The 23,911-nt window shown below is 37.1% G+C and overlaps 1 protein-coding gene across 1 annotated transcript in view; it reads left to right on the top strand.

Moving 5' to 3' along the window:
• COL25A1 (collagen type XXV alpha 1 chain) overlaps window positions 1-23,911 on the top strand; it is a 450,625-nt gene that overhangs the window by 259,236 nt on the left and 167,478 nt on the right. The window contains exon 5 of the mRNA XM_045880612.2: window positions 19,055-19,072. Within this exon, the coding sequence (XP_045736568.1) occupies window positions 19,055-19,072 (18 nt within the window). The remainder of the gene's footprint in view (window positions 1-19,054; window positions 19,073-23,911) is intronic.

The raw sequence follows: 23,911 nt of genomic DNA, 5'->3' as shown, positions 1-23,911 counted from the left end.
CCAAAAATGATCATTCACTTGGGGCTATACTCTCTCTACTCTGTATTGCTGGCATGGCTAGAGTGATGCTTCAGCAAAATGGCAAACAAGATAAAGGCTGAAAAGAATCCACTGCGTTTTCCAATAAAAATGGCTTTGGTGATTCTCAAGGTTCTCCAGAGAAACAGAACCAATAGAATATCTGTCAGACAGATTTAATTTACGGAATTGGCCACATAATTGTAGGACCTGGTAAGTCTGAAATCTTTGGGCAGGCCAGCAGACTGGAAACTGAGACAGAGTTTCTATGTCACAGTCTTGAGGCAAAATTACTTCTTCTCTGGGAAGCCCCAGTTTTTGCTCTTCAGGCCCTCAGATGATTGGACAAAGCCTACCCATATAATTAAGGACTACTTGCTTAACTTAAAGTCAATTGATTGTGTCAATCATATCTATAAAATAACTTCACAGCAACATCTAGACTAGGGTTTGACCAAACAACCAGGCATCATAGGCTAGCTACACTGACACAAAATTAATCATCATAGTGATGTTTTCAAATAAGCACCTCTTCAAGCCATACTTCTTCAGATCCCTGCTGAATATGCAGTTTACCTTCATACTTGTCCTTTATTTCTGTCTTCTCCCTTCTCTGTAAATCCTTCCTCCTTCCTCTTTGTCCCTTTAGTTGATTCAGCTTTCATATTCCATATGCATGGCCTTTTAACTTTGCCTGTGATGTGTAAATATATATGCATCCTTCATTTGCAAGCGTTCTTGGCTAATTATTATGTAATACATTTAATTGGAAGTTAGTGATCAAAAGCCCTTTCATGTAGATCATTTGATGCTACAACCCTGTGAAGTAGACAGGACTGCTAGCATTGCTCTGTTTTACTTACCAGCTCAAAGTGGGGCTCAGAGAAAGGGAGTGACATACTTGTGACACATGGCTCATAAGTGGCATGTGGACACCACTAAGCTTTGGAATGTTTATATTTGATGTTCCTGTAGCAAATAAATACAGATCCACAAACTTTTTAGAGAAAGACAAGAAGAGAGTCTCTCCTACTTGACACATTTGAGGATGAAAGATTCCTGGAAGACTAGCATTTGGAACCTAATGAGAGTAAAAGAGAGAGTATTTGGTAATAGCTTTTCTGCTGCTGAGAGCCCATCCAGACTGAGGAAAAGGACAAAAATGGATCAGCAGGGGTTGGCCAGGCACTGAGGTGAGTCAGAAGGTCTGAGGGAGGCAGCCTAGGCTGCAGACCAAGCCAGAGATGCAAGGAACTCGCTCTTCCTAATCACTGCCCCACTGTGCTCTCCCTTCCTCTTAGCTTTTGACCTGTCACCTCTTACAGTGTCCAGTGGAAGAACAGAAACAGTAACACTAGGGCATCTATACAAAGTGGCTGAATCACCACTTCCTTTTCTTGATAAACAAATGAAATCCATATTTGTGTAGCTAACCCACAGAAAAAGAAGGAGAATGTTTGGCAGGCACAGTGGAAACTCAATCTGGAAACTACAAATTTAAAAAACAATTATTTTAAATTTCATATCACAAACTTCCTTTTGGAGGCTTCCGTTAGCTACATCTATGTTAGGATATTCTTCTGGGAGTAGAAATATAAGCACTCCAGAGCTTTGTGCTGCCCAGAGCTTTGGATTTTATAGGACACATGAAAGCATACTTTAGTCCTGTACTGCAGACACGGTCTTTTGTTCTGATATATAATTTTGTTCAGCAGTAGTAGACACACATACTTTGTCTCTTGATTTGCAGTTTTGGGAACAATTTCAACTTGCTCCCTTCCAGAGCACGTTATTAGCAACCAATTGGCATACAGTTTCAGGCTTTTTTACAGGTGAGAGTGAAAATGGAAAGAGTGGATTACAGAGTTCTCTGCAGGCACCCCGAATAATTTATCGCCCTTCTGTTGTAATGACTGAATGTATATATCTTTCACCATATGTAGCCTTCCATTTAGATGTTCAATCAATGGTAAAGAATAAGAATGGGTTTTTAAAAACCATCCCTTGGAGTGGAACTAATCGGCTTGTGGTTTCCTTTCAGGTAGTCTGACTGTTCTCCAAATACGCCCTGTATATCCTCAGATAGGAAATGACCTGATCTTCTACTTCCAGTTGTGTGGGTTATTTATACCTGATGCCCCCCTCCATTTCCACCCAACCCTCTATTTTGCATATTAAAGTTAAACCTCTAACTATTGAATTCTCATGTCTGACTGCAAAGTGGATCTGGCATGGCCATTACATAAAACCTTACTTTGTACATTATATGGCATGAGTTGAAAAGAAGTGATTTTTGAATTCCCATATTGTTTACCAGTTTGAAAGTTGTGAGAAGGATGAGGATTTATTCCTTTGGCCGATTAGATCCCCTGGGTTTTATTTGTTAAAAATGTTATTTTCTCATAGGCATTAACTCCCCTGTTTAGAGGGAGGGAAAAGTCTTTATTTTATCTTTAGTTTGGTGATATTAATAGACTTTAGGAAGAGAGACTTTGCAGAACATAAACTGATGGCAATTTCAGATTGTAGGAACATTTTGAACAAAATAGAAGATTGTTTGACCTTGTATCAAATATCATAATTTGTAAGAATCTCACTACAAAAATTGTACATTCTTTGTAATATGAAGTTTCTGAAGTGCTTATATTTAATCAAAACCACAAGGCAAATGAATTTGGATTGAGAAACTCCTCCTATTTGTGAGGCGGGGGAAGCTTTCATTTTGTCATTAAAGAGTAGGCAATTTCTTTCATTTTTAGAACTTCCAATACTTTCTGGAAACTCTAGTAACTAAAGCACCTTGATCATCTACTAGACTTCTGTTAAAAATTGAGTAAATAAGAATGCTTTCATTCATTGTAAATTATTAGTGAAAATTGACCTGTCTTATCTCTCTGTAGAAGCAGGAACTCAGTCTATTACCCTAAAGTACAATGATTGCTAAGTTGTAAACTATTTTAGTACTTTCAGTGATTTATAATACCCTTATTATATTGTCAGTAAATTAGATGCCATGGACAATATAAGCATTCTTTTTAGGAAGAGTTTTGATAACAGTTAAAGCGGACAGTTCATATGAGAATGTTTCTTTTTGGGGACTAGAAGTTAGCATCATTTTAAGTGTGAAATGTTTCTTTGCTACATCTTGCTTTTGCTTGCTGACAGTAGCTACAGCAGGTGGCTTACTCTTAAAATCAACATGATCAATCTCTTAAAAATGACATCTCTTTTGTTACATATTTGTTCTCACCTTGTCTCACTCTGTGCTGGCTAGCCTTTTAAATGCCTTAGGATACCAAGAATGGTATCTAAATAGATTCCTAAATTACAGATCTTCAAACTTCTTACTTTTAAACTATAACCAAAATTAGCTAAATGTGGTTTGGCATGATCCATTAAGGGCATCATATGAAGCCCAGAAATATGAATATGTGCACTTATATAAAACCGGCTCCTTGTCTAACATCCAAATATATATGTTATGGGACCCTAAAGCCCCATAGTAGAGTATTAAGTTCTGATATTTGTATTTATGGGCTTTTAATTTCTTTCTAACAAATTGAAAAATGATACATCTGTAGCAGTTGACCAAGATATTGACTCTTTAGTCAGAATGTCTTGTAGCTCAGAATTTTCTGCTAAGTAGAAAAAAACCGTTTTTTTTTAGAAGAGGGATCTTTTCCTGAGATTTTTCTCTTCAAATATGGAAAGTTTCAGGGTACATAAAATACAAAAATTATAGAATTCTAGCTGGTGGAAACCTCAGAGAGTAAGTCCAAGTTTCCTCTTTAGTTTTTAACTTAGAGAACTAAAAGTGGACCCCAAGCAGGTATTTGAAGGAAGATTTCATCTCATTGACACAGACCTATTCTGCAGTGATGAAAATGGTTGTATGAATAATAGTATGCAGTATATTCTATCTTAATTAATTCAGTTTTAAGGGAATATCTTCTAAAATGCTCCATATTTTAATAAGTTCAATTCATCAAAGTCATCATGTCACATCTGTTACAAAGATTGGTCTCTTGCTGAATACTAGCCAAATAATTTTCCAGAAATGACATTTTTCACAGTTTATTGTGTTCTCATCATCCTGGCACAAGCCACATCAAGTGTATTTCTTGAGCAGTGCTTAAGATGAATTAGTCATGTGCATTCTGTTTCTGCACATGGAGGTTTCAGTTTCTTAAGAAAAATAAGGGCTTTTAGGTAATAATGTCTTTCAGGTTTTAATCAGCCATAAACCTTTACATTCTTGTTTTTTAAATGCTCGTGTGGTTAAGAAATAGAATAACACCATGAAGGAAATTTATTTCCTACTTTTAAGTAATATTACTCCTTAATTACTTGAGTTAAATCTTATGTTTTACCCCAATTTAAATGAAAATAGGTTAAGAGAAAGTTTGGGAATCTATTTATTATTGAATTGAGTTAAAGTATTTGAATGACTTGGCATTATTTATAAACTTTGATTGCTCTTTTGGTTTCAAATCTTACTTAGACATGGTTAATATTTGTGCAAGTGAAAATAAAAATTCATTATGAAATGACATAAGATTGAGTGATACATATTTTTGATGTAAAGGATATTGTGGTCAAACAGATTCATTTTATTTTTCTACAGAGGTTAGAAGAAAACACGATTCTATAGCATTATTGAATGGCTTACTATTTCTCACCATGCTTTCCCTACTATGGGCTCTTCATGAAGGGGAAATGTTGAAAAGAAGAATTTAGAAAACTGGGAAATTCCTACACCAGGAAATAGGCAGGTTAAACTCTATCTCTAGGATCAGAAAGCAAAAAGGTTTCAAAGTTATTGTTTTCTTCAAAAAATTGGAAATCTTAATTATGGTTTGGTTGAATTTCTGGACTTCTCTCTACTGATTGGGATGGCTCTTGCTGTTCTTGCCTGCAGTCTCAACTTGACTGTACAAATAAGGGGACCAGATTCCACTGTACTACAGATTGCGCACGTGGGAATATACACAGGAGCTAAAGGAACCTGGAACTGCACTCCACCTGCCCTCTGACATTGGTGAAAAATCCTCCCTCCGATTAATCACAGAACCAGGTCCCTTGACTTCCTTTGTGAATAAGGACAATGCTACGTAACTCTGATGTCCTAGTTCATGCTTCATACACCTATACATTATGTGTGTGTGTGTGTGCGCGCGCATGTGTGAACCGGACTGAAACTTCTCCCTGAACTCTCCTTTCAATGAGAAAAAAATAAATGGCTGAGGTTTGCAGTTTGTCAAAAGCTTTGAAAAGATTGCTTTAGCAGACATTATTTCTGGAGGCTTGGACTGCCTTTCCACTCCTTTAGGAAGGACCTGATGGGATAGCCTAATTTACTTCATGCATGCCAATTATTAATACAAATGTCTACCTTGGCCTCCTTCCTTTCATTTATACAATTTCAGGGATGGTCAGTCAGCCATGCTCCAGGCAGAACATAGAACCATTCATGCACAGGAGCTTGTGTTTTATTCTCTCCCCAGTAGGCTCTAAGCATGCTGTGGCTACAGCCCATGGAGCACTATCTTTTATCCCTTGGCAGTTATTTAGAATCATTCAGAAAGAACCTGCCGAGCCTCATCAATAGAGGTAATTTAGCCAGTGGCTCTGAAAATGCTAAGTTATGTTCCCTGTCTCAACTGAGAACATTTATGTTACAGAAGAAATGAAGTGTATTCAGTATGCTCTTGAAGAATGCATTACAGTATCTAATTCGGTCCCAGCATCACTAACTGTACAACCATATAAAGTTAAATTAAGGTGGCTTATTTTTTAATAAAATCAATTTTATTGCAGTGACAAGAGAGCACTATAACTAGTTTTCACAATTTGAGCCTTTGTCACAGGCCTTTCAGTCGTGTGGGAAGAAAAAGCCCAGTAAAAATATGGGAATCTGAAGATGTCTGCACTTCTCAGTTGTCTGTGACTGTGGGTTCCCTGTTGAAGAGTCCATGCCATACTTTTCCTTCTGTTTTCTGGCACCACCACAATGCCTAGAATTTAGTAGGTTGATTGAATGAAAATTCATATAAGGATGAATTTTTTTAAACCAAATATTTATTGTTTACCTTCCATTGTCCAAGGTGCAGTTGAGCATAAGAATTAAAAAGCATAGGCTCTGGAATCTGACAGACCTGAATTTATATCTCAGTATTTCTACTTAATAATTGTGTGATCTTAGGTAAGTCACTCAGGCTCTTTCTGTCTCAGTTTCCACAACTGTAAAATGGGCTAATAATTGTACCCACTAATGTGTGCAAAGCAAACAGCCCAGTGCCTGGTATCTTGTAACAGCATGGTTAAATGTTAGCTGTTCAAGGAGCATACCGTTTAATAGGGGAGAGAAGATACTGATAGTTATGATTTTAGGCAGAATGTAACATCATGAAGGAATTAAGAAAACAATCTGTGGATATTAAGAAATAAAGTTCCCATATGCTGTGGGAAACCAGACAAATCTTTGTGACAGCCTTGAAGCCTGGATGGGATTTTGTTTTTCTTTCTTTCTTTCTTTCTTTCTTTCTTTCTTTCTTTCTTTCTTTCTTTCTTTCTTTCTTTCTTTCTTTCTTTCTTTCTTTTGGCATGTTTCATGTTTTTATTTAAATTCTAGTCAGTTAACATCTAGTGTAATATTGCATGGGATTTTGACAACGAATGGGCAGGGGGCACGGCAGGCTGAGAGGAGAACCGGGCAAGGCTGTGCTAGATGTCAGGAGCCTGGAGCAATTGCAGGAGGTCGTGAGGGCTAAGGGTCTCTTCGGAGGCTGAGCCACAGGTTTTGACTGCCAGGTCTACCTGAGCCTTGATTTGGTCAAAATAAGATGTCATTCCCTTTGATAGGGTAAAAATGAAGTTTTAAACTTTGGTCATTCCATTCTGCTGGCAGTGCCTGAGTGCTCAAAAGGCCGTATTTCTTTCTCCAGCATTTCCACAGTGCCTTGTTTGCATAGCCACCATAACACTTAAAGTTTTGTAACTTGGTTGGTAAAGTCTATTTATCCTTGTTATAGAAAATGTAGGAAATGGGTGATTCATACAAATTCTATGGCAGCTTGTCATGAACAATGTCTAAAGACACTAAGAATTATAAGAAAATCTTGAGTGCTTTAGGCAAATATTTGTGTCATTACTCTATACTTCAATGATTTTTGAGTCCTTATTGAATAAATATAGATGACATCTTTATTATTGCTATCCCCTGTTTTTGAGACCATATTCCTACAATTAAGTCTAAAGAGATAGAAAGATAAAATAACTAAAATAAAATAAAAGCATGTTTAAAGAAATTGTTAAAACAGTGCTGGTAAAACCTATAACCACAGATCAACACATCATACGTTCTACTAATTTACAAAAGTATATTTGTACAGTTGAACTTATTAAATACAGTTCAGTGGGTATGTCACAAAGTAATGCGGAAGAACAAAAATACATCTAACAGAGAAATGGAGACCGCTACCTACACGCCTCCCATATCCTCACTTTCCTCTTTAATACATGGGATGTTGTAGTGTGGTCACTTTAATCACACTCTTAAATACACCTGCAAACGCCCTTCTTCCTCTCTCTTGCCCGGCCTGGGGAAACCAAAGCCTCGTAAAATACAACTCACCCTCTACTCTGCACCTGCACCCATATCACAGAATGAAGGAGGACAAAAACAACCCCGTTAACTGGTTTCATTTTCAATTCACACCACTAATCTCACGAGGATCCATCATGCTGCCCAGGCCCCCAATTGATGTTCATAATCCAGTCACTGTCTGTTTTTTAGCTATTTCAAACTTTTTCTTGCTCCTAAATCCTCCAGCATCTCCTTCCCACTTAACTTTGTTGATAACCTTGTTTCCTATTTCCCTGAGAAAATAGAAGCAATCAGAATACAGCTTCCATATACTCCCACCACCAGATCTGATAATCTACTCACCTCTGTACCCTCCTCTCCTCCTGTTACAAGGGATCAACTGTCCCCTCACTTGTGCAGTTGAGCTAATCTCTCTGCCTTGCTCAAGGCATTGTTCTTGCCATTGCCTCCCTCCCATATCAGTGATTTTCCCTCCTTACTGGATAATTCTATTGGCATAAAATGAAGCCATATCTTCCATCTTAAACAACAACAACAACAGCAGCTTCCTTGACCCCATACCTTTTCCCAGACACTGTTGCATTTGTTTACTCCCACTGCCCTACACAGCAAACCTCATAGAAAGAGTTGTCCACAGTCACCAAAGTACTGTTTTCTCATTCTCTCTTGAATCTAACAAGGCATTCATCTCTACCACTCTGCTGGAAACATTTTTGTCAGGGTCACTGATTACTTCACCATGACAAATTTAGTAGTCAGGGTTCAGTTCAAATTTTACTGGACTATATTCAGCACACTTGATTGCTCCCTTCCTGAAGCCACTTTCTCGGCTTATATAACTCTTTCAAGGTACTCCTCCTACCTCACTGACCTCTCCTCAGCCTTGCTAGTTCTTTTTCTTCTTCATGGTCAGTACATGTTGGAATGCTCGAAGGCTCAGTCCTTGGGCCTTTTTTCTTCCTTATTTTCATTTACTCAGTAGGTGATCTCATATAATTTCATGGTTTTATATATTATCTATATCTCAAAGGCTCCCAAATTTATAGGTCTATCCTGGACTTCTATGAATTCTAGTCTTGTATATCCAACTTTCTACTCAACATCTCCACATGGGTGTTTCATGGACCTCTCAGACTTAACATGTCTGAAACCAGTTCCTGAGCCTCTGCTCTCCAAAGCTGCTCCTCTCACAGCCTTTCCCCATCAGGAAATGACATCTCCATTCCTTTAGTTGTCCCAGGCAAACCTTGGAGTCATTCCTGACTCCTCTTTTTTCTCATTCAATCTATCTGCAAATCTGGCAGTTACTTGAACACCCTATTTCCACCTTACTGGGCACTCCACTTGCTGTTCTTTTTAGCCCTTTTCCTCTGGTTGGACAGTCCTTCTGTGACCACCCTATAAAAGGGTACCCTCCCACTGAATGGTTCTTATAGCCTCCTTATCCTCATATATTTTTTTTCTTAGCTGTTATCACCACCTGCCACATTCTTTATAAACATTCTTTTAGAGTCTTATCTCCCCCAACAAGAATGATAGCAGGGACTTGGTTTTATTCACTGTATTCCTAGTACCCAAAGAATGCCTGGCACCCTGGAGGTGCTTGACAAATGTTAGCTGAATAAGTAAACACTCAGCCTTACTCTTCCCACACCCATCATATGCCCAGCAAACTTCAGAGTCCCTTGAGATTTAGGGCATGGAATACCTCCATTTTCTGCCTCTTAATATCCTAATGTATCTGTATCTGTCCTCACTTTCTCCTCTTCTCAGACAAAATGATGCCCCATCTCCTGACCTTTATTCTCTGATGCCACTTCCTTTGTGTTCTCGTACATATTTATTTTGCTTTACAAGCTGTTTCTTTCTTTTTTTTAAGATTTTATTATTTATTTATTTGACAGAGAGAGACACAGCGAGAGAGGGAACACAAGCAGGGCGAGTGGGAGAGGGAGAAGGAGGCTTCTCGCTCGATGCGGGGCTCAATCCCAGGACCCTGGGATCATGACCTGAGCTGAAGGCAGACGCTTAACAACTGAGCCACCCAGGCGCCCCTACAAGCTGTTTCTTTTTCTCTTAGCTAAGTTTTCTGTCAGTTTGCAAACATTTTCAAATTTTTCTCACTTTCCCACAAAAACAAAGAAAAAAACTGTTCCTCAGCCGTGTGTCCCTTTTAGCTAATATCCTATTTCTTTTCTTCCCTTCACACACAGTTTCTCAAAAGAATTGTCTACACAGGTTGGCAAATTGTTGGTACACATATTTTCTATTTTTTACCCTTTGCTGGTTAATCCGAATACCTTTCCCAATCAGAACCTTCTTGTAACCCATTATTCCAGGCAGCCATTAATAACCTGTCACACTCGGCACTTCAGATGACACCTGCTTGCCATCTAAGGAGCTTATTCTTGTCTTAATTTCCTCACCTCACTCAATTACAGTAAAGATTCTGACTTCCTATTGGTTAAACACGATGGACTCTTTGTGGTCCTCATTTTAATTTCCCTTTTTGAAATTCTCTCCAATCTTGACTTCTATAACTCTAGTTGTTGCTGTTTTTAATTCTTTTCCTCCTGTTTCCTTTCTGGGACACTGTTCCTCTCTTGTTCCTGAAATGTTTCTATTTCTCTACCCAGGGGTATATTTCTCTTTTCCTGGGGTGAATGATTCACTAGAGAATTGATGGATAGACTTAAGGAGGGTTTTTTTGTGTGTGTGTATGTATAAAATTTTAAGTGTTTCATGGATGAATATTTCTCACAGCAACAATAACTTTTATTCAATTCAAAAGAGGGTTAGGAATCACTGCTTCATGCTTCCCCAGGGGGAATCTCTTCCAAACCCATGGCTTCAGCCACCAGCATGATGCAAGTGAGGGCACAAAAGGGTTCAAGTCAGACCCATGTTCATATTCCAGCTTCCCCTTTTAGAAGCTGTGTGATTTTGGGGACCCTAACCTCTCTGCGACTTGGATAGTTCAGTGACAAAATGATGGAAATAATCCCTAATTTGTAGGATTATTGTAGCAGAAGTGTCATTTATAACACTCCTGGTGCCTTATGATAGTCTGTAAGTGGTAGTTATTACGATGCAGCTCCACACATCTTGGGTCCTAAGGCACATGAGCTTCTCAATTTGCAGAACCTCTTCTCCCCAGTTTTAAAATAAGTTTTCATACTTAGGGTTCTTTCTCCCTGGAACAATAAGCATTATGTGACTCAGGCATTATGAACTTATTGACTCCATTAGCACTCATGTGTTAATGCAAAGCATCTAGAACAGGCAGCTACAGAGAGCACTGTTATGTCCATCTTTTGTACAGTATTTAGAAAATTGGAATTGGGCACTGATGTAAATTTAATAAGCCTGACAGATGTTTGTAAATTCGTTTCCAGTATTTATCTGGAATAATCAAAATAGCACACTTTTAAAGATGTTAATAAACATCTTTTTATTTTGGAGAAACCCAATTATACAATGTAACAAAAATTGGCAAGGCAGTAAAAATTGCCTTTGCGTTCTTCAAAAAGCATGTGTTTTTAAAACTATAGAAGCTGAGCAGGTGTTTCTCCTCACATGTATTCTGTATATTTATTGTGTCCTACTAAACATATGTTTGTAAAACATGTCATTTATTTACACCTTGATAGCTCTTCCTGATTCCATGCCAGTTGGTGAAAAGATTTGGATAGGTATTATGTTTTAGAAATTTGTTACACACACTGATAGCCTAAAGCATAAGTTCTTCAAATGACTCCATGAAATAACACAGCTAAATCCCCAAACCTTTGCAAAATAGCAAAGGTTCTAACAAACTTGGCCTAATAGGGATCCCTACACTACGTGGATCCATGCCTTCTATCATTGGGTGATTGACTCTGGAACTCTCTCGTCCCCTTCCCTATTCCTAGTCTACTTCTAAAAGGGATGTGGGACATACACTGAAAGTGAATTCAAAACCTTTACTTATTGAATTTTGAAGAATAGTTTTAATAATTTTGCAACATTCGGGCGCCTGGGTGGCTCAGTTGGTTAAGCAACTGCCTTCGGCTCAGGTCATGATTCTGGAGTCTCTGGATCAAGTCTCGCATCAGGCTTCGCCCTCTGACCGTCCCCCCCTCATGCTCTCTGTCTCCCATTCTCTCAGATAAATAAATAAAATCTTTAAAAAAATAATAATAATTTTGCAACATTCTTCCAAGTGATTAAAAACAGCCTGAATTGGGAGAAGTTGGAAAATGGAATTCAAAATTACTGGCCTAGATCTTTGAATAAAATAATTTAGTTTGGAAAAAATTTAACAACCTAATTAAGATTCTGTTTAAAGGTTTTCTGCAGTGAATTAGGTATTGTGTGATAAATATTTTTATAATCAAGACATGGGGCTAGTAACATTTTGAAAAGTATAGAAAACTCTAAAGATGGAAATAATTACCCATAAGTCCACCACCCAGAATTATACATTTTCCTCTCTTCCTCCTCCCATCTCTTTTCCTCTTTCTTTCTTTCTTTCTTTCTTTCTTTCTTTCTTTCTTTCTTTCTTTCTTTCTTTCTTTCTCTTTCTTTCTTTCTTTCTTTCTTTCTTTCTTTCTTTCTTTCTTTCTTTCTTTCTTTCTTTCTTTCTTTCTTTCTTTTCTTCTCCTACCTTCCTTCCTTTCTTCTCTTCATAGAGATTTACAAATATATGACTGAATGAATACATATGTATTCACATGTAAAATTATATCCTAAAAAATGTATAATCTGTATTTTATATACCACAATATAAGTAAATAAAATATATGAAGGTCATAACTGGAATAACACTGAATTTTCAGTGTTGTATCATAAGGAAATAATATATATTTATAAGTAATAAATATAAAATAAAAATAAAATATAAAAAATATAAACATATCTATATATTTATAAATATAGAATTATTTATATAGAAATATGTAAGCAAAAATCCAAATCAACCTCAGTAGAATGGTAGGCATCCAATAAATTCTAATATTATAAATTAATGCAGAGTCTTTATCTTTCTTGTATTTAGTATGTGGAATTTTTAATGACAAAACATGCACATGATAAAATTCTTTACTGTTCTATGTTCTCATTATGAACATTTAATCTTCAGAAAGAAAAGATAAATATGGTATTGTGTTAGAAAATATAATAATCTTTTTAATTATTGTGAAGATTTGTTAATCTGTATATAAGAGTAAATCTTTAAGTAAGTTATGTTATTTAATTATGAAAGGCAAATATCATAGAAGAAATCTTCCATTTTTAAAAAAGATTTATTTAGTTATTTATTTGAAAGAAAGAAAGAGAGAGAGCACCCACATAAGTAGGGTGAGGGACAGAGGGAGAAAATCTCAAGCAGACTCCCCGCTGAGTGCAGAGCCTGACATGGGGCTCGATCTCACAGTGCATGAAATCATGACCTAAGCCAAAATCACAGTCGGACACTTAACTGACTGAGCCAGCCAGGCACCCCAAAATCCTCCATTTTGAATCAATTTTTGTTTTCTTTGTATTGAACCCAACAGTACCATCTCCATGTTTGCTCTCACTCTTTCTCTCAAATTTTAGAAAAGATACACCCACCACTCTTGAGACAATAGCTTTTTTTTTTCCCTTTGGAGTAGAATATGGCTTTTCTTTCCCAGAATTAAAACCACCATGGGTTAAGTAATTTTTAAAAGAAAACCTTAAAGTGAAATACTCTTATCTAAGTAGTATTATGTGAATATTGCTAAAGTAAGAATTATTAATATCTATCCTGTAGGGTAACACAACAGGCAGTATAAATTATGAATGTTTATTTCATCCAAGCGTGTAAGTCCTTGGACGCATGAGCCGCTTATACAGACATTGAGAGATTATGCAGATCTTTGCAAAGTCATTTTTTTTTTAAGATTTTATTTATTTATTTGAGAGAGAGAGAATGAGAGACAGAGAGCATGAGAGGGAGGAAGGTCAGAGGAAGAAGCAGACTCCCTGCTGAGCAGGGAGCCCAATGCGGGACTCGATCTCGGGACTCCAGGATCATGACCTGAGCCGAAGGCAGTCGCTTAACCAACTGAGCCACCCAGGCGCCCTGCAAAGTCATTTTTTAATGAAATACACATAATCTATAATGCTTTATTTCTTCAATTGCTTTTCTCTGTAATATATCATTTGCATGTTAATTTGTTTTTAAAATTAATAGACACTTTTTATCTAAATTTGAATTAGCAGAATGAATTGTTGGTATTGGTTTTATATGCTACTATAAATTGCCATGCTATATTTGTATAGCATTTTATAATTTACAAAGTAATTGAATATAATATTTTCACATTAATTGGATATGGAGGCTTAATCAAACTAGGGAGGGATTTTTCTTCAGGATGGAACTCTCATGCTTTTGTTCAGTGGCTTGCCTACAGGTATGTACATCCTCCTCTGAAGTCTCCGCCAGCTTCTGTCTTAGTTCCATCTCTATTATCTGAATAAGATTCCATTGAGGGGGAAGATTTCTTCTTTGACATAGATGTATTTATTCTGCAGCGACCAGAAGCAAAGGGGCTACTAGATTGAGAAGGGACATTTTTAAAATATAATCCTGTAGTGTAAGAATAGTAGACTTACTAGCAGCTCCTTAAAGATACTGGACACCATCTTTGGGCCAGTCAAAATAGTCTCACTTTTAGCACTTTAATAATTGTTCTGAAGTACCTTATTATTTGGGCACTGGGATACTGGGGATGAAATGTCAACAAATTCACCATGTGGTGAGGATGGGCAAGATTCCTCTTCCTGGTATTGCAGGGGTAGAGTGTATCTGTTCCACTTAGTGGCACAGACTCTAGGTCAGCCTGCGATTCTTAAAAGGTTGAGGAATCCCACTGAGATGGCTTAATGCTAGGATCTATTGGTCCTCAAAACATCCTGCCACCAGGACAATCCTGTTGTCACTCAGAGTTGCTATGATGTTGTTCTAAAGCTTTACCTGGATGCCTACTTTAGATGCTATTTTCACCTGAAAAGAAAAATAAACTTGACATCCGAATGTGTGGATTTGAGACTTTTCAAGAGATAATGAAATTATAGGAATCATCTTCCAATGACCTTTTTAGACAGTAAGGGTTCCAAAATGCAAAACCTAGAAATTATTATTTTGAAGTATTTTCTTTCAGTTCAAGGGAATGGAATGAATCTGCATCTGAGGGTACTAAATGTAGTAGCAAGCTTGGGATTGATAAGGGTGAGTTTCTAAGTAATTGAAGTAATTTCTTTCTAATTACTTTGAAGCAGAGGTAGCACCTTTTAGAGTTGCATGAACAATACTAATATTCCCTCAAGTTTTTGTAAATCAGAGTGTTTTTATTTCAGAATTTATCGCAATAAAGATGTATGTGGGTCTGTTATCTCAATTAGTATTTCAAAGTAAGATTGTACTTTGAAAGTACAAATTTGTGTGCCTAGCTGTGCATGTGTTAATGGAAAAACGGCATTTTTCCCATCTGAAAAGGAGTGACACAGATTTACCATCCAAAAAAAATATCATGTAGTGAAACTAATTGCCTCAGAAATCTAAATGGCTTTGTCGATTTAGAGAAGGATGTTAGCACTTTCTGGCAGCCATAATTGTGATAACAGCCTAACCCAACGGTTAATATGGCTCTTTAATTGCCTAAAGTAACAATACATACTCAAGTGATATGTCATCTCATTTATCATGCTCCATTGTGGTTTATTTGCCTCACAAAACTTTCAACTTGCTTTGAACACTTTTCTGTCAGGCATCAGCTACTGGCTGATTGTTTTCTACCATGCTGTTCTGATTACCACTTTTTAAAGTCACTCCTCCTGCTGTTTCTTTTTCTTCACGCTGGTGCCTTAACTGCCTGGAGGGCATTGCATCGAGCTGTTGACATTCAGTAAATCAGTGACTCATGGCACTCAGCATTCTCCACCTTTGCATCTATTTTTCAAACTTCAGTATTTCTGTGATTTAACCCTTGGGGTGGCTCTTGATTATCCTAGATTTGAGTTTTAGAAACAGCTTGGTGATTTGCTTGGGAAAAGCATCCTTTTAAGGAATTCCGTTTTTAATAATTCAACGTAAGTTGTATTATGTAAGCTTTGGTCGCAATTGATAACTATTCATTAGGAGTGTGTTTTGGAAAACCGAAAAAAATTAACTTTCACAGTTGATTACTAATAAGGTTCACTACCCGTAAATTAGAATAGACTAGAAAAATACCCACGAATGAATGAGAATACTTGGATTTCTCAATGAACTACTCAGAAGCAACTTACAGGAATTCTGAGATATTTCTTTTGGTGATTTGTTTGTGAAGAAGTCTTCATGGCCAGTGTCCTCAATCACCAGGGAGTTTCTGAGATGCTCTTCACTTTTGGGCTCTTGTCCAGTCTCCTTCTATGCTCTGCACTCCCATCAGGGAAGCTGGCACTGCCATGCCCACTGAAACCTGTCCTCTGATCACTTTACTCCTTTATCCAGATAGCTCTATTGGGAAGACTAAGAGACTCCAGCCATTAGACTGTTTCCTTACAATATTCTAGGCATCTGCTGGCGAATCTTTGTTACATCCCACTGAGTGAGAAGATTTGATGTAGGCAGTCCTGGAATCTTGTGTAACATTTGTAAGGCTTGCACTGTGTAATCCACGTTTTAGGGAGAGTTATCAAATTTGTCATGTTATATGCATCGTTTTTGGGGGAAGCCTGTCTATCAACTCACTTCCATCCCTCCTTTTCATGCTCCCCACCCTACACGCACACACACACACACACACACTCATGTATACCACAGACACTTGAAATTCATATCACACATTACAGTAGTCCGAGTTTCCTGGTACTATATAATTTTTAACGCTTATATAAAAGTCAACTTTTTAATCTTACTGTTACTTATTGTTTGTTTTCACCACCACTAACATAAAATCCAGAACATAATGTATATTTGTCTATAGTAACATAAATATATGCATACATTGTACTAAAATCTTTTGTTCAGTGCAATGGCAGGAATGTCACATTTTTTAAAAGATTTTATTTATTGGGGCGCCTGGGTGGCTCAGTCATTAAGGGTCTGCCTTTGGCTCAGGTCATGATTCCAGGGTCCTGGGATCGAGCCCTGCATCGGGCTCCCTGCTCAGTGGGAAGCCTGATTCTCCCTCTCCCACTCTCCCTGCTTGTGTTCCCTTTCTCGCTGTCTCTCTCCATCAAATAAATAAATAAAATCTTTTTTTAAAAGATTTTTTAAAAAAAGATTTTATTTATTTATTTAGAGGAGAGAGAACATGAGTGAGAAAGTGAGAGAGAGCATGAGCAAAGTGGGGAGGGGCAGAGGGAGAAACAGACTCCTCAATGAGCAGGGATCCCGATGTGGGGCTTGATCCCAGGACCCCAGGACTATGACTTGAGCCGAAGGCAGACACCTAACCCACCAAGCCACCCAGGCACCCCAGGAATGTCGCATTTTAAAGACAGGAGAAGTCTGTCATCTGTAGAACAATCGTAGGAATCAAACGTTCTCAGCAATGATGCTAAACTCTATTCTTTTGTCAAAAGTATTTCTGATTTTAGATAATCCTACCTTTGGGTTTTCACCAAAAACAAAAACAAAAACAAAACTTATAAAAGATGTAATGTATTCTGGGTTTCTTTAAAAGATGGATGTTCATATTTCTGAGTTTGCATTAGTTTGAAACTTCAGGAAGGTCAGAAGCTTAAAGCATCCAGAGAGGGAGGCAGAGTGCAAGTGGGAGTGAGCACGTATTGTAATCTCATCCATTACATGGATCTGGGAAGTTCTGCATTCACATGTAGGTGGAGAGCCTTGCCTTTGTAGGTTCCCCATGTTTAGTGCTAATTTTAGGTTGTCTGCTACCCTCAAGGACTTTGGCTGATGTGGTTTGTGCACAGGTATCAGTTAACAGACTGGGTGGCTGCTTGTTCTAGGTCTGCATCTCCAAGCAGAGATTCACACTGTTGCTTGCAGTCCAGGAGTGGTTGGGAAGTTTAGAGCATCCACTCAGTTGAAAGGTGCTCTGATACCATTGTGGATCTGAGCAAGTCTGTTGTACAACTGGGAGAGGCAGAATGACCTGGTGGAAAATGCATGAACATTGGCATCAGATTTGGGTTTAAAATCTGGCTTTTCCATCTATAGGCTGTGTGACTATTAGTTTATTTCTATGAGCCTCAGATTCCTCATTTGTAAAATGCAGAGCAGTCATAGGGAATAAATGGACTAACATGTCCAAAAGTGCCCGGTATTTGGAAAGTTCCACCACTATGATACAGGAGTGGTGTGAGTAACATCCACAGTAACTAGTTTAGCTTCCTTTCCTGGCGTGATCAGGTAAAACCTGGCTAACCACATTTTCAGACAAAGCTCTTAAAAATCATCTGTTCTATTCCCAGTCAGAGAATAAGTACCTAGAGAAATTCCAAGCCTGGAGAGGGTCTGAGAAAGAGAGAGAAAGGAGAGGGAGGGAGGGAGAGAGAAGGAGAGTGTTCTTTGGGAGTTGTATTAGTTCTGTGCTTTTCTATATTGATACTCAGTGGCATACAGCTGGTACAATGAGATTGTACACTATTAATTTATTTTTAAAGATTCCTTAACTCAGTGTACACTTTTTCTTTTATCTCATCTTATATGAAACCCAATTAGAGGTTTTAAGAAGGCGACGTGTAATCAATGCTTTTATTCACAGGTGATTTTCCTTGAGAAACATTTACAGTTACGGTGCTTTGAAATTTTCATCAGCTTAAACAACAAGAAAGGGACATTCAAATTGAATTAGATCGTCCAATGGTTCCACAATCTATTGACCAAGTGAGGAGTTATGATGCACTTTAATTGAGCCTAAGGCTTCTTATATTCTTTTAAAATGCCCTTAGGTTGGATTGTACAGCGTAAAAGATAGGTGTTTATTTTCAAAATTGACTCAAAGTATTATTGAAACAATGAGAAATCCAAAGACTCAGGGAATTCTAAAACTAAAAGTATCTGCCTCTTTTTTTCTTGTCACTGTGCTCTTTGAATAGTAGCTCATAGTAATAGTTTGTGCTAGAAGGCCCTCCGTTGAGGTAACCCATTCATTACGATAACGTAGTTCACCTTTTCCTTCTTTTTCTCCAATTTAACTCTAGAGCAAACTAAAGGCCTTGAGTCATTTTGGAGTTAACATATAATAGACCATGATAGCAAGATTTCAGATAAATAGCATAAAAATATTAAGATATAATATGATTTTTTAAAACTACAATGTAAAATTTGTCAGTAGTTAGCTAGTATTATCTTCAAAAACATTTTGTAAAGATTTTCAGAACTAGTTTAAGTTTTGCTAGTGAAAATAGTCACTTAAAATAAGGTAATTTTGTAACTGTTTTTCTTTTTTCTTTTTTTCTTTTCAATTTCAGGGTCAACCTGGTCCTCACGTAAGTGAATTCTTTTCCTAACAAATTAATTTCAATTTAGGATTTCCTCAATGTGGAGATTTTTCTGCAATTTTTTCAAAGGCTATAAAAAAGCTATGAACCAGTAATCATGACACCACACAGTAGAACAAATATTTCCCAGGAGTAAAGCTCTGGGGCCTCTCCAGGGTTGTGTGAGCCACATCAGCTGTTGGGCCAGATGGCAAGTTTAACAATGTACTATCATACAAAGCAGAACTCTTAACTGATCTGAAACAGTGCCACAGGACTTTAATGTAAGATAAAATGACTTAGTGGATGTTGGGCATGAACTGGTTTGCGTTAGGTACTGATTAATCATGTACTAATAATGTTGCCGTAAATCCACACAGACTCTGATTATTGAGACTGTGATCATACCAGCGACTTTTGATTCATTACAGACAGATATTGAATTTGATCTACATTTTCAATATAAACCAACTGCTGAAGATATGATTTATAATTAAATGTGAATGCAGTCAACAGAAAAATCTTTAGAGCTATAAATCATATTGAAGAAAATGAGGAAATTTGAGGAAGGGGAGGAATGTGTAGGAAGATGAAAGTCCAAAAGAAGGGAGTTGTCAGAAATGAAGAGTCAGTAAAAAACAACACACTCAATATTAGTACTGATTGTGGTCTGTAGGAAGCTATAGAAAAGGGAAAGCCATTATTAATGTTTTACCTTTAACACCATAGTCCGCATAAATAACATAGCTATTTATTGAGTTCCTCTTACGTCTTTTTCCCCTTGATATGCCAAATGCTCTTTCTGCCCTGGATTATTTTGTAAATAAACAATTTTCATGATATCTTTATAAGTCAATATCCAAATTATTTGTTGTGGGCTAATTCTCATACTAGACCATGAGAATATTATTTATAGTTTTTATGAGCTCTGTGTCTAAGGCTATCTAACAAAACAAAAAACCCCATGTACTCTCATAGCACGCTCATGAGAAAAAGTTTGATGTGTGATTAATTTATATTCATATCAGAGAATACTCATTATTTGTGATTTCCACTCTTATTTTCTAAGTTGGCTCAATTACTGGAGGGAAAAAAAAAACAGAAAAGAAAGTTGTAGCTTATTTCCTAAATTTGAAACTGCTGCATTATAATGGGATGAAGTCAAAGTAAAAGGTGCTTTGCATGCTTTATTTTATTTAATGCTTAAAACAGCCCTGGGAAGAACAATTTGATACACACACACACACACACACACAGAGAATCAGAAGAGATCCATGACTCACCTGGGGTGACACCATAAAACTAGGGGCAGAAATCAAGTATGTCTGTAAAAACCTCTACCCCCGTAGCACTCAGCTCTCAAGAGAAGACGAAAAGGTGGAATAACAGAGGATAATAGAAGCTGGGGTGCTGGTTTTGAGATTATTATAATCTGCAACATATTTTAAGTATTAATAGGACCTCTGTCTTAGCTGGGATTACCTCTGCCTACCCTAAAGCAGTCTTTTAGATAAGGATTTGACTATAAATAATTCTTTGGGAGACAATCCCAGGAAGCATTGTGAGAGAGTAGGGAAATGACACAGGAGAGGCAAGAGGGCCAGAAAATAGATGTATTCCTGAGGAAGCTGTGAGAGACCATAGAGCTTGTCTCAGAATTGCCCACTGAAAAGCTGGGGAAATTGATGTATTTATCTACTAATTTCCCTTGCTCTATTGTTGAGAATTGTGCCTAGGTGTTAACTCCCCGGCACTTCTAGTCTGGCCCAGAAGGTCCAGCGCTCTCCAGCTGCTAGAGGAATGCAGGCAGCCGTAGGACATGTGGGACCTCTATCCTCACGCTGCCTTGGACGGAGGCAGCCGTGAGGGTTGGCACCTACATCTGCGACAGTGTCCAAGTGCAAGAGTCTTACAGACAAAACAAAGAGGGGAAATTTCAGATATGGATATAAAGACTTGGAAAATGGGACAAAAAGACAGCATTGAAAGCATATTAGTTAATGAGATGTTAAAGAAAATAGCTAAGAAGAAGAACATGTTCATAATAAATCTTGAGTTCACAGCCACAGTTAATGAGCAGAGGAAAGATGATAAACCAGTGATAAACCAGCGTAGGGAGCCAAGAATGGGCAGAACGTGATAGATCACTGTAACCAAGATTTGAAAATATATCATGGCACTTAAAAAAGTAAAGTCTATCTAACTGTCTGTACTTGAAAACTTTGGAACCTTTCAAGGAACATAGAATTGGCCTTTTTAAATGGTGACCTGCTCTGGTTTTCCTTCACCTTGGCTATCTGTTTGCCTTTAGTGGACACTCGAATCACATGATCATTTTGTTCAAAATGTCTTCCACTTGTCACAACAAAATGATAAGCCATGGATTCAGGAAGAATTGGCATGAGGGCAAATGCAAAGCCAGGAAATAACTCACATCATCTTTCTATGGCACAAAAAATAGGCAAAGAGTTGTTGGTATGTCCCCAAGGAAAAGTCTTGACCTACCTCTTAACTCTACATCATCATCATAACATTTTTCAAAAGAAACTTCCAATTTTAGATTTTAAATTAAGTAATTCTTGATGGAGTTTTTAATTTAGTGCTTAATGATTATTAACTATGCACTGAGATTTTTATAAATTATAGATGTATCTTGATATACAGGCTCCTTTCCATCTGTATTTTTATATTCCCTACCACCTATCATAATGTATTACTTTCCCAGCCTCTAATCTACTCTTGGGAAATTTCTTCTGCAAAAAGTAGAAACTAAATAGGCTTTTACCTCCAAGAACAAATTTTGTCTATCTAAAAATATGAACACTTAGAAATGATGTAGTAAACGTGATTATCAATATGTGCAGCAGAGTTATAGTATTTTATACAATTATATTTTACATTACCAGTTACCACAAATTCACTTTTTCCTTGAGTAAATTTATATAAACTACACATTAAATCTATTTAATATGTATTATAATGTACATACAGTGAATAAGCAAGCAGTGTACTTTTAAAATCTAAATTAGGAAAATTTTATGGATTTTTAAATGGTTGAAAGGTTTCTTTTATTTGTTCAAATTTCTCTTAAAATGTTCATGTTCTGTTTTTCTTGTTTACTAAAAATGATTTTATTCGCATAAAATCATTACAGGAACTTATAATTTGGGGTATGTCTTCCCTTTTTTTCCTTCAACTTTTTGGTGACTTAAAATGATACCCACTTTTTTTCTTGAAATATCTACTTCTTTAATTTCCCTAATTTTATAAGATTTCTGAGCTAAAATTCTTCATAACTTATTTTTTGTTATTTATACATGTAAGTTTCAATGCAACTAAAGTGCCATATTCCTTCCCTGCTAATACTGCTCCTCCCTTATCCCTGTGTCTTCTTAGCACATATTGTTAACTGTGGGGAAAAGAAAGAGCATGAACATTGCAAAACTTTCTCTTTACCCTCTCTCCCCATCTCCTTTTGCAACTAGTTAAGGGAGGAAAAAAAAGAAGAAAGTTTGCTACTTAAACAAGATTTCTCCAAACAAGTTCTCTTAACTAGTCCTCAAACCCAAGTTTCTCACCCAATCCCTGAGTCATAACCATGTCACCAAGGGATGACTCGTTAGCTGGACTACCTATTGCACTGAAAATCCATACTCCCACTGACTGGGTAGCATTGTGAGAGATACATTTCTAAAATCCCAAATCCCAATTTACAGTGGATTTTCCATTAAGACAGCATTACCAAAACTGTTTCTATTGTACAATAAGAATTTTTTTTTGTTGTGTTAGGAATAGGCTTTTGTGGATTAAGCTGGGAACATAAACCATATTTTATTAGGATTCCTGTGGGAAGATACAATCAGATTTCCAAACAACTAACTTCAAAAAAAAAAAAAAAAGAGTTGTCAATGTTTGAGTTGAGAGATTGCACATCCTTTAAAGTTTAGTAAAGTACTTGGGCAGAATTATAATTGGCAACTTGTTATTCATGTGCAAATATTTATGTCAGTAGAGTGTTCTTGCATAGGTTGAACATTCCCGCGTCATCTTATTCACGGTATTATTCAGTGCAAAACTCTTCCTTAGAGAGGGAAAGGCTTAATTCTGCTTCTTTGGTATGATGCCTTCTTTAGTTAGGACTTCCAGATTAATACGGTTTTATTTTGTAGACTGATGGTAAAAAGAGAAAATGTCTATTATTCAGGGAGTTCTTCTGATCATCATCCAAAAGCTGAAGGCGGCCTAGATGGATTTAGCTTAGGTTGTTAAGAAATTGTGAGGACTGCAAAGCTAAATGGCAGGGATAGTGTGAAACTGAATATGAAAATAGGCCTTAGGGAAGAGAGGTGAGTCTTTGCATTTACCTAAATGGGTGAGCAAATGGTTCTTGACAAGGGAAATGAGACGGTGAAAGGGTATTAGGAAGAAAAAAAAAAAAGCAATTCTAGCAGCTGTGGTTAAGATGGGAAAAGAGGCAGGAAAGTGAGTGGAGAGAATGCTGCTGTGAATCCGTTGTATCAAAGGAAATCAAATCCTTGGAGAGGAAAAAGAATGGAATAGAGTAAATAATGTCAGACACGGGGAAAAAAATGGCTGGGTAAGAAGAGAAAAAATCAGTGATGAGAGAGCAAGTCAGGGAAGAAAGGAGGAAAAGAAATGAGAAAAAAGACAGATGGAGTTTGTATTTCAAACTAGAGGTCATGAGAATTATTTGGGAGGTGGGGCAAAATTAATCTATTGAAATGAAAGTCACCCTACTATTTGTTCATTAATTCATATTAGCACAGTTTAAGTCAATACCTCAAGGATTATTTAGCTCCTATGTACAAGGCACAGCAATAAGGCTGT

The sequence above is a fragment of the Mirounga angustirostris genome, unplaced genomic scaffold (genome assembly GCF_029215605.1).
Source record: "Mirounga angustirostris isolate CCGP_5_RB_7025 unplaced genomic scaffold, mMirAng1.0.hap1 SCAF_2, whole genome shotgun sequence".
Classification (NCBI taxonomy): domain Eukaryota; kingdom Metazoa; phylum Chordata; class Mammalia; order Carnivora; family Phocidae; genus Mirounga; species Mirounga angustirostris.
Note: the sequence above shows the minus strand (reverse complement) of the source record. Positions and strands in the feature narration are given on the sequence as shown.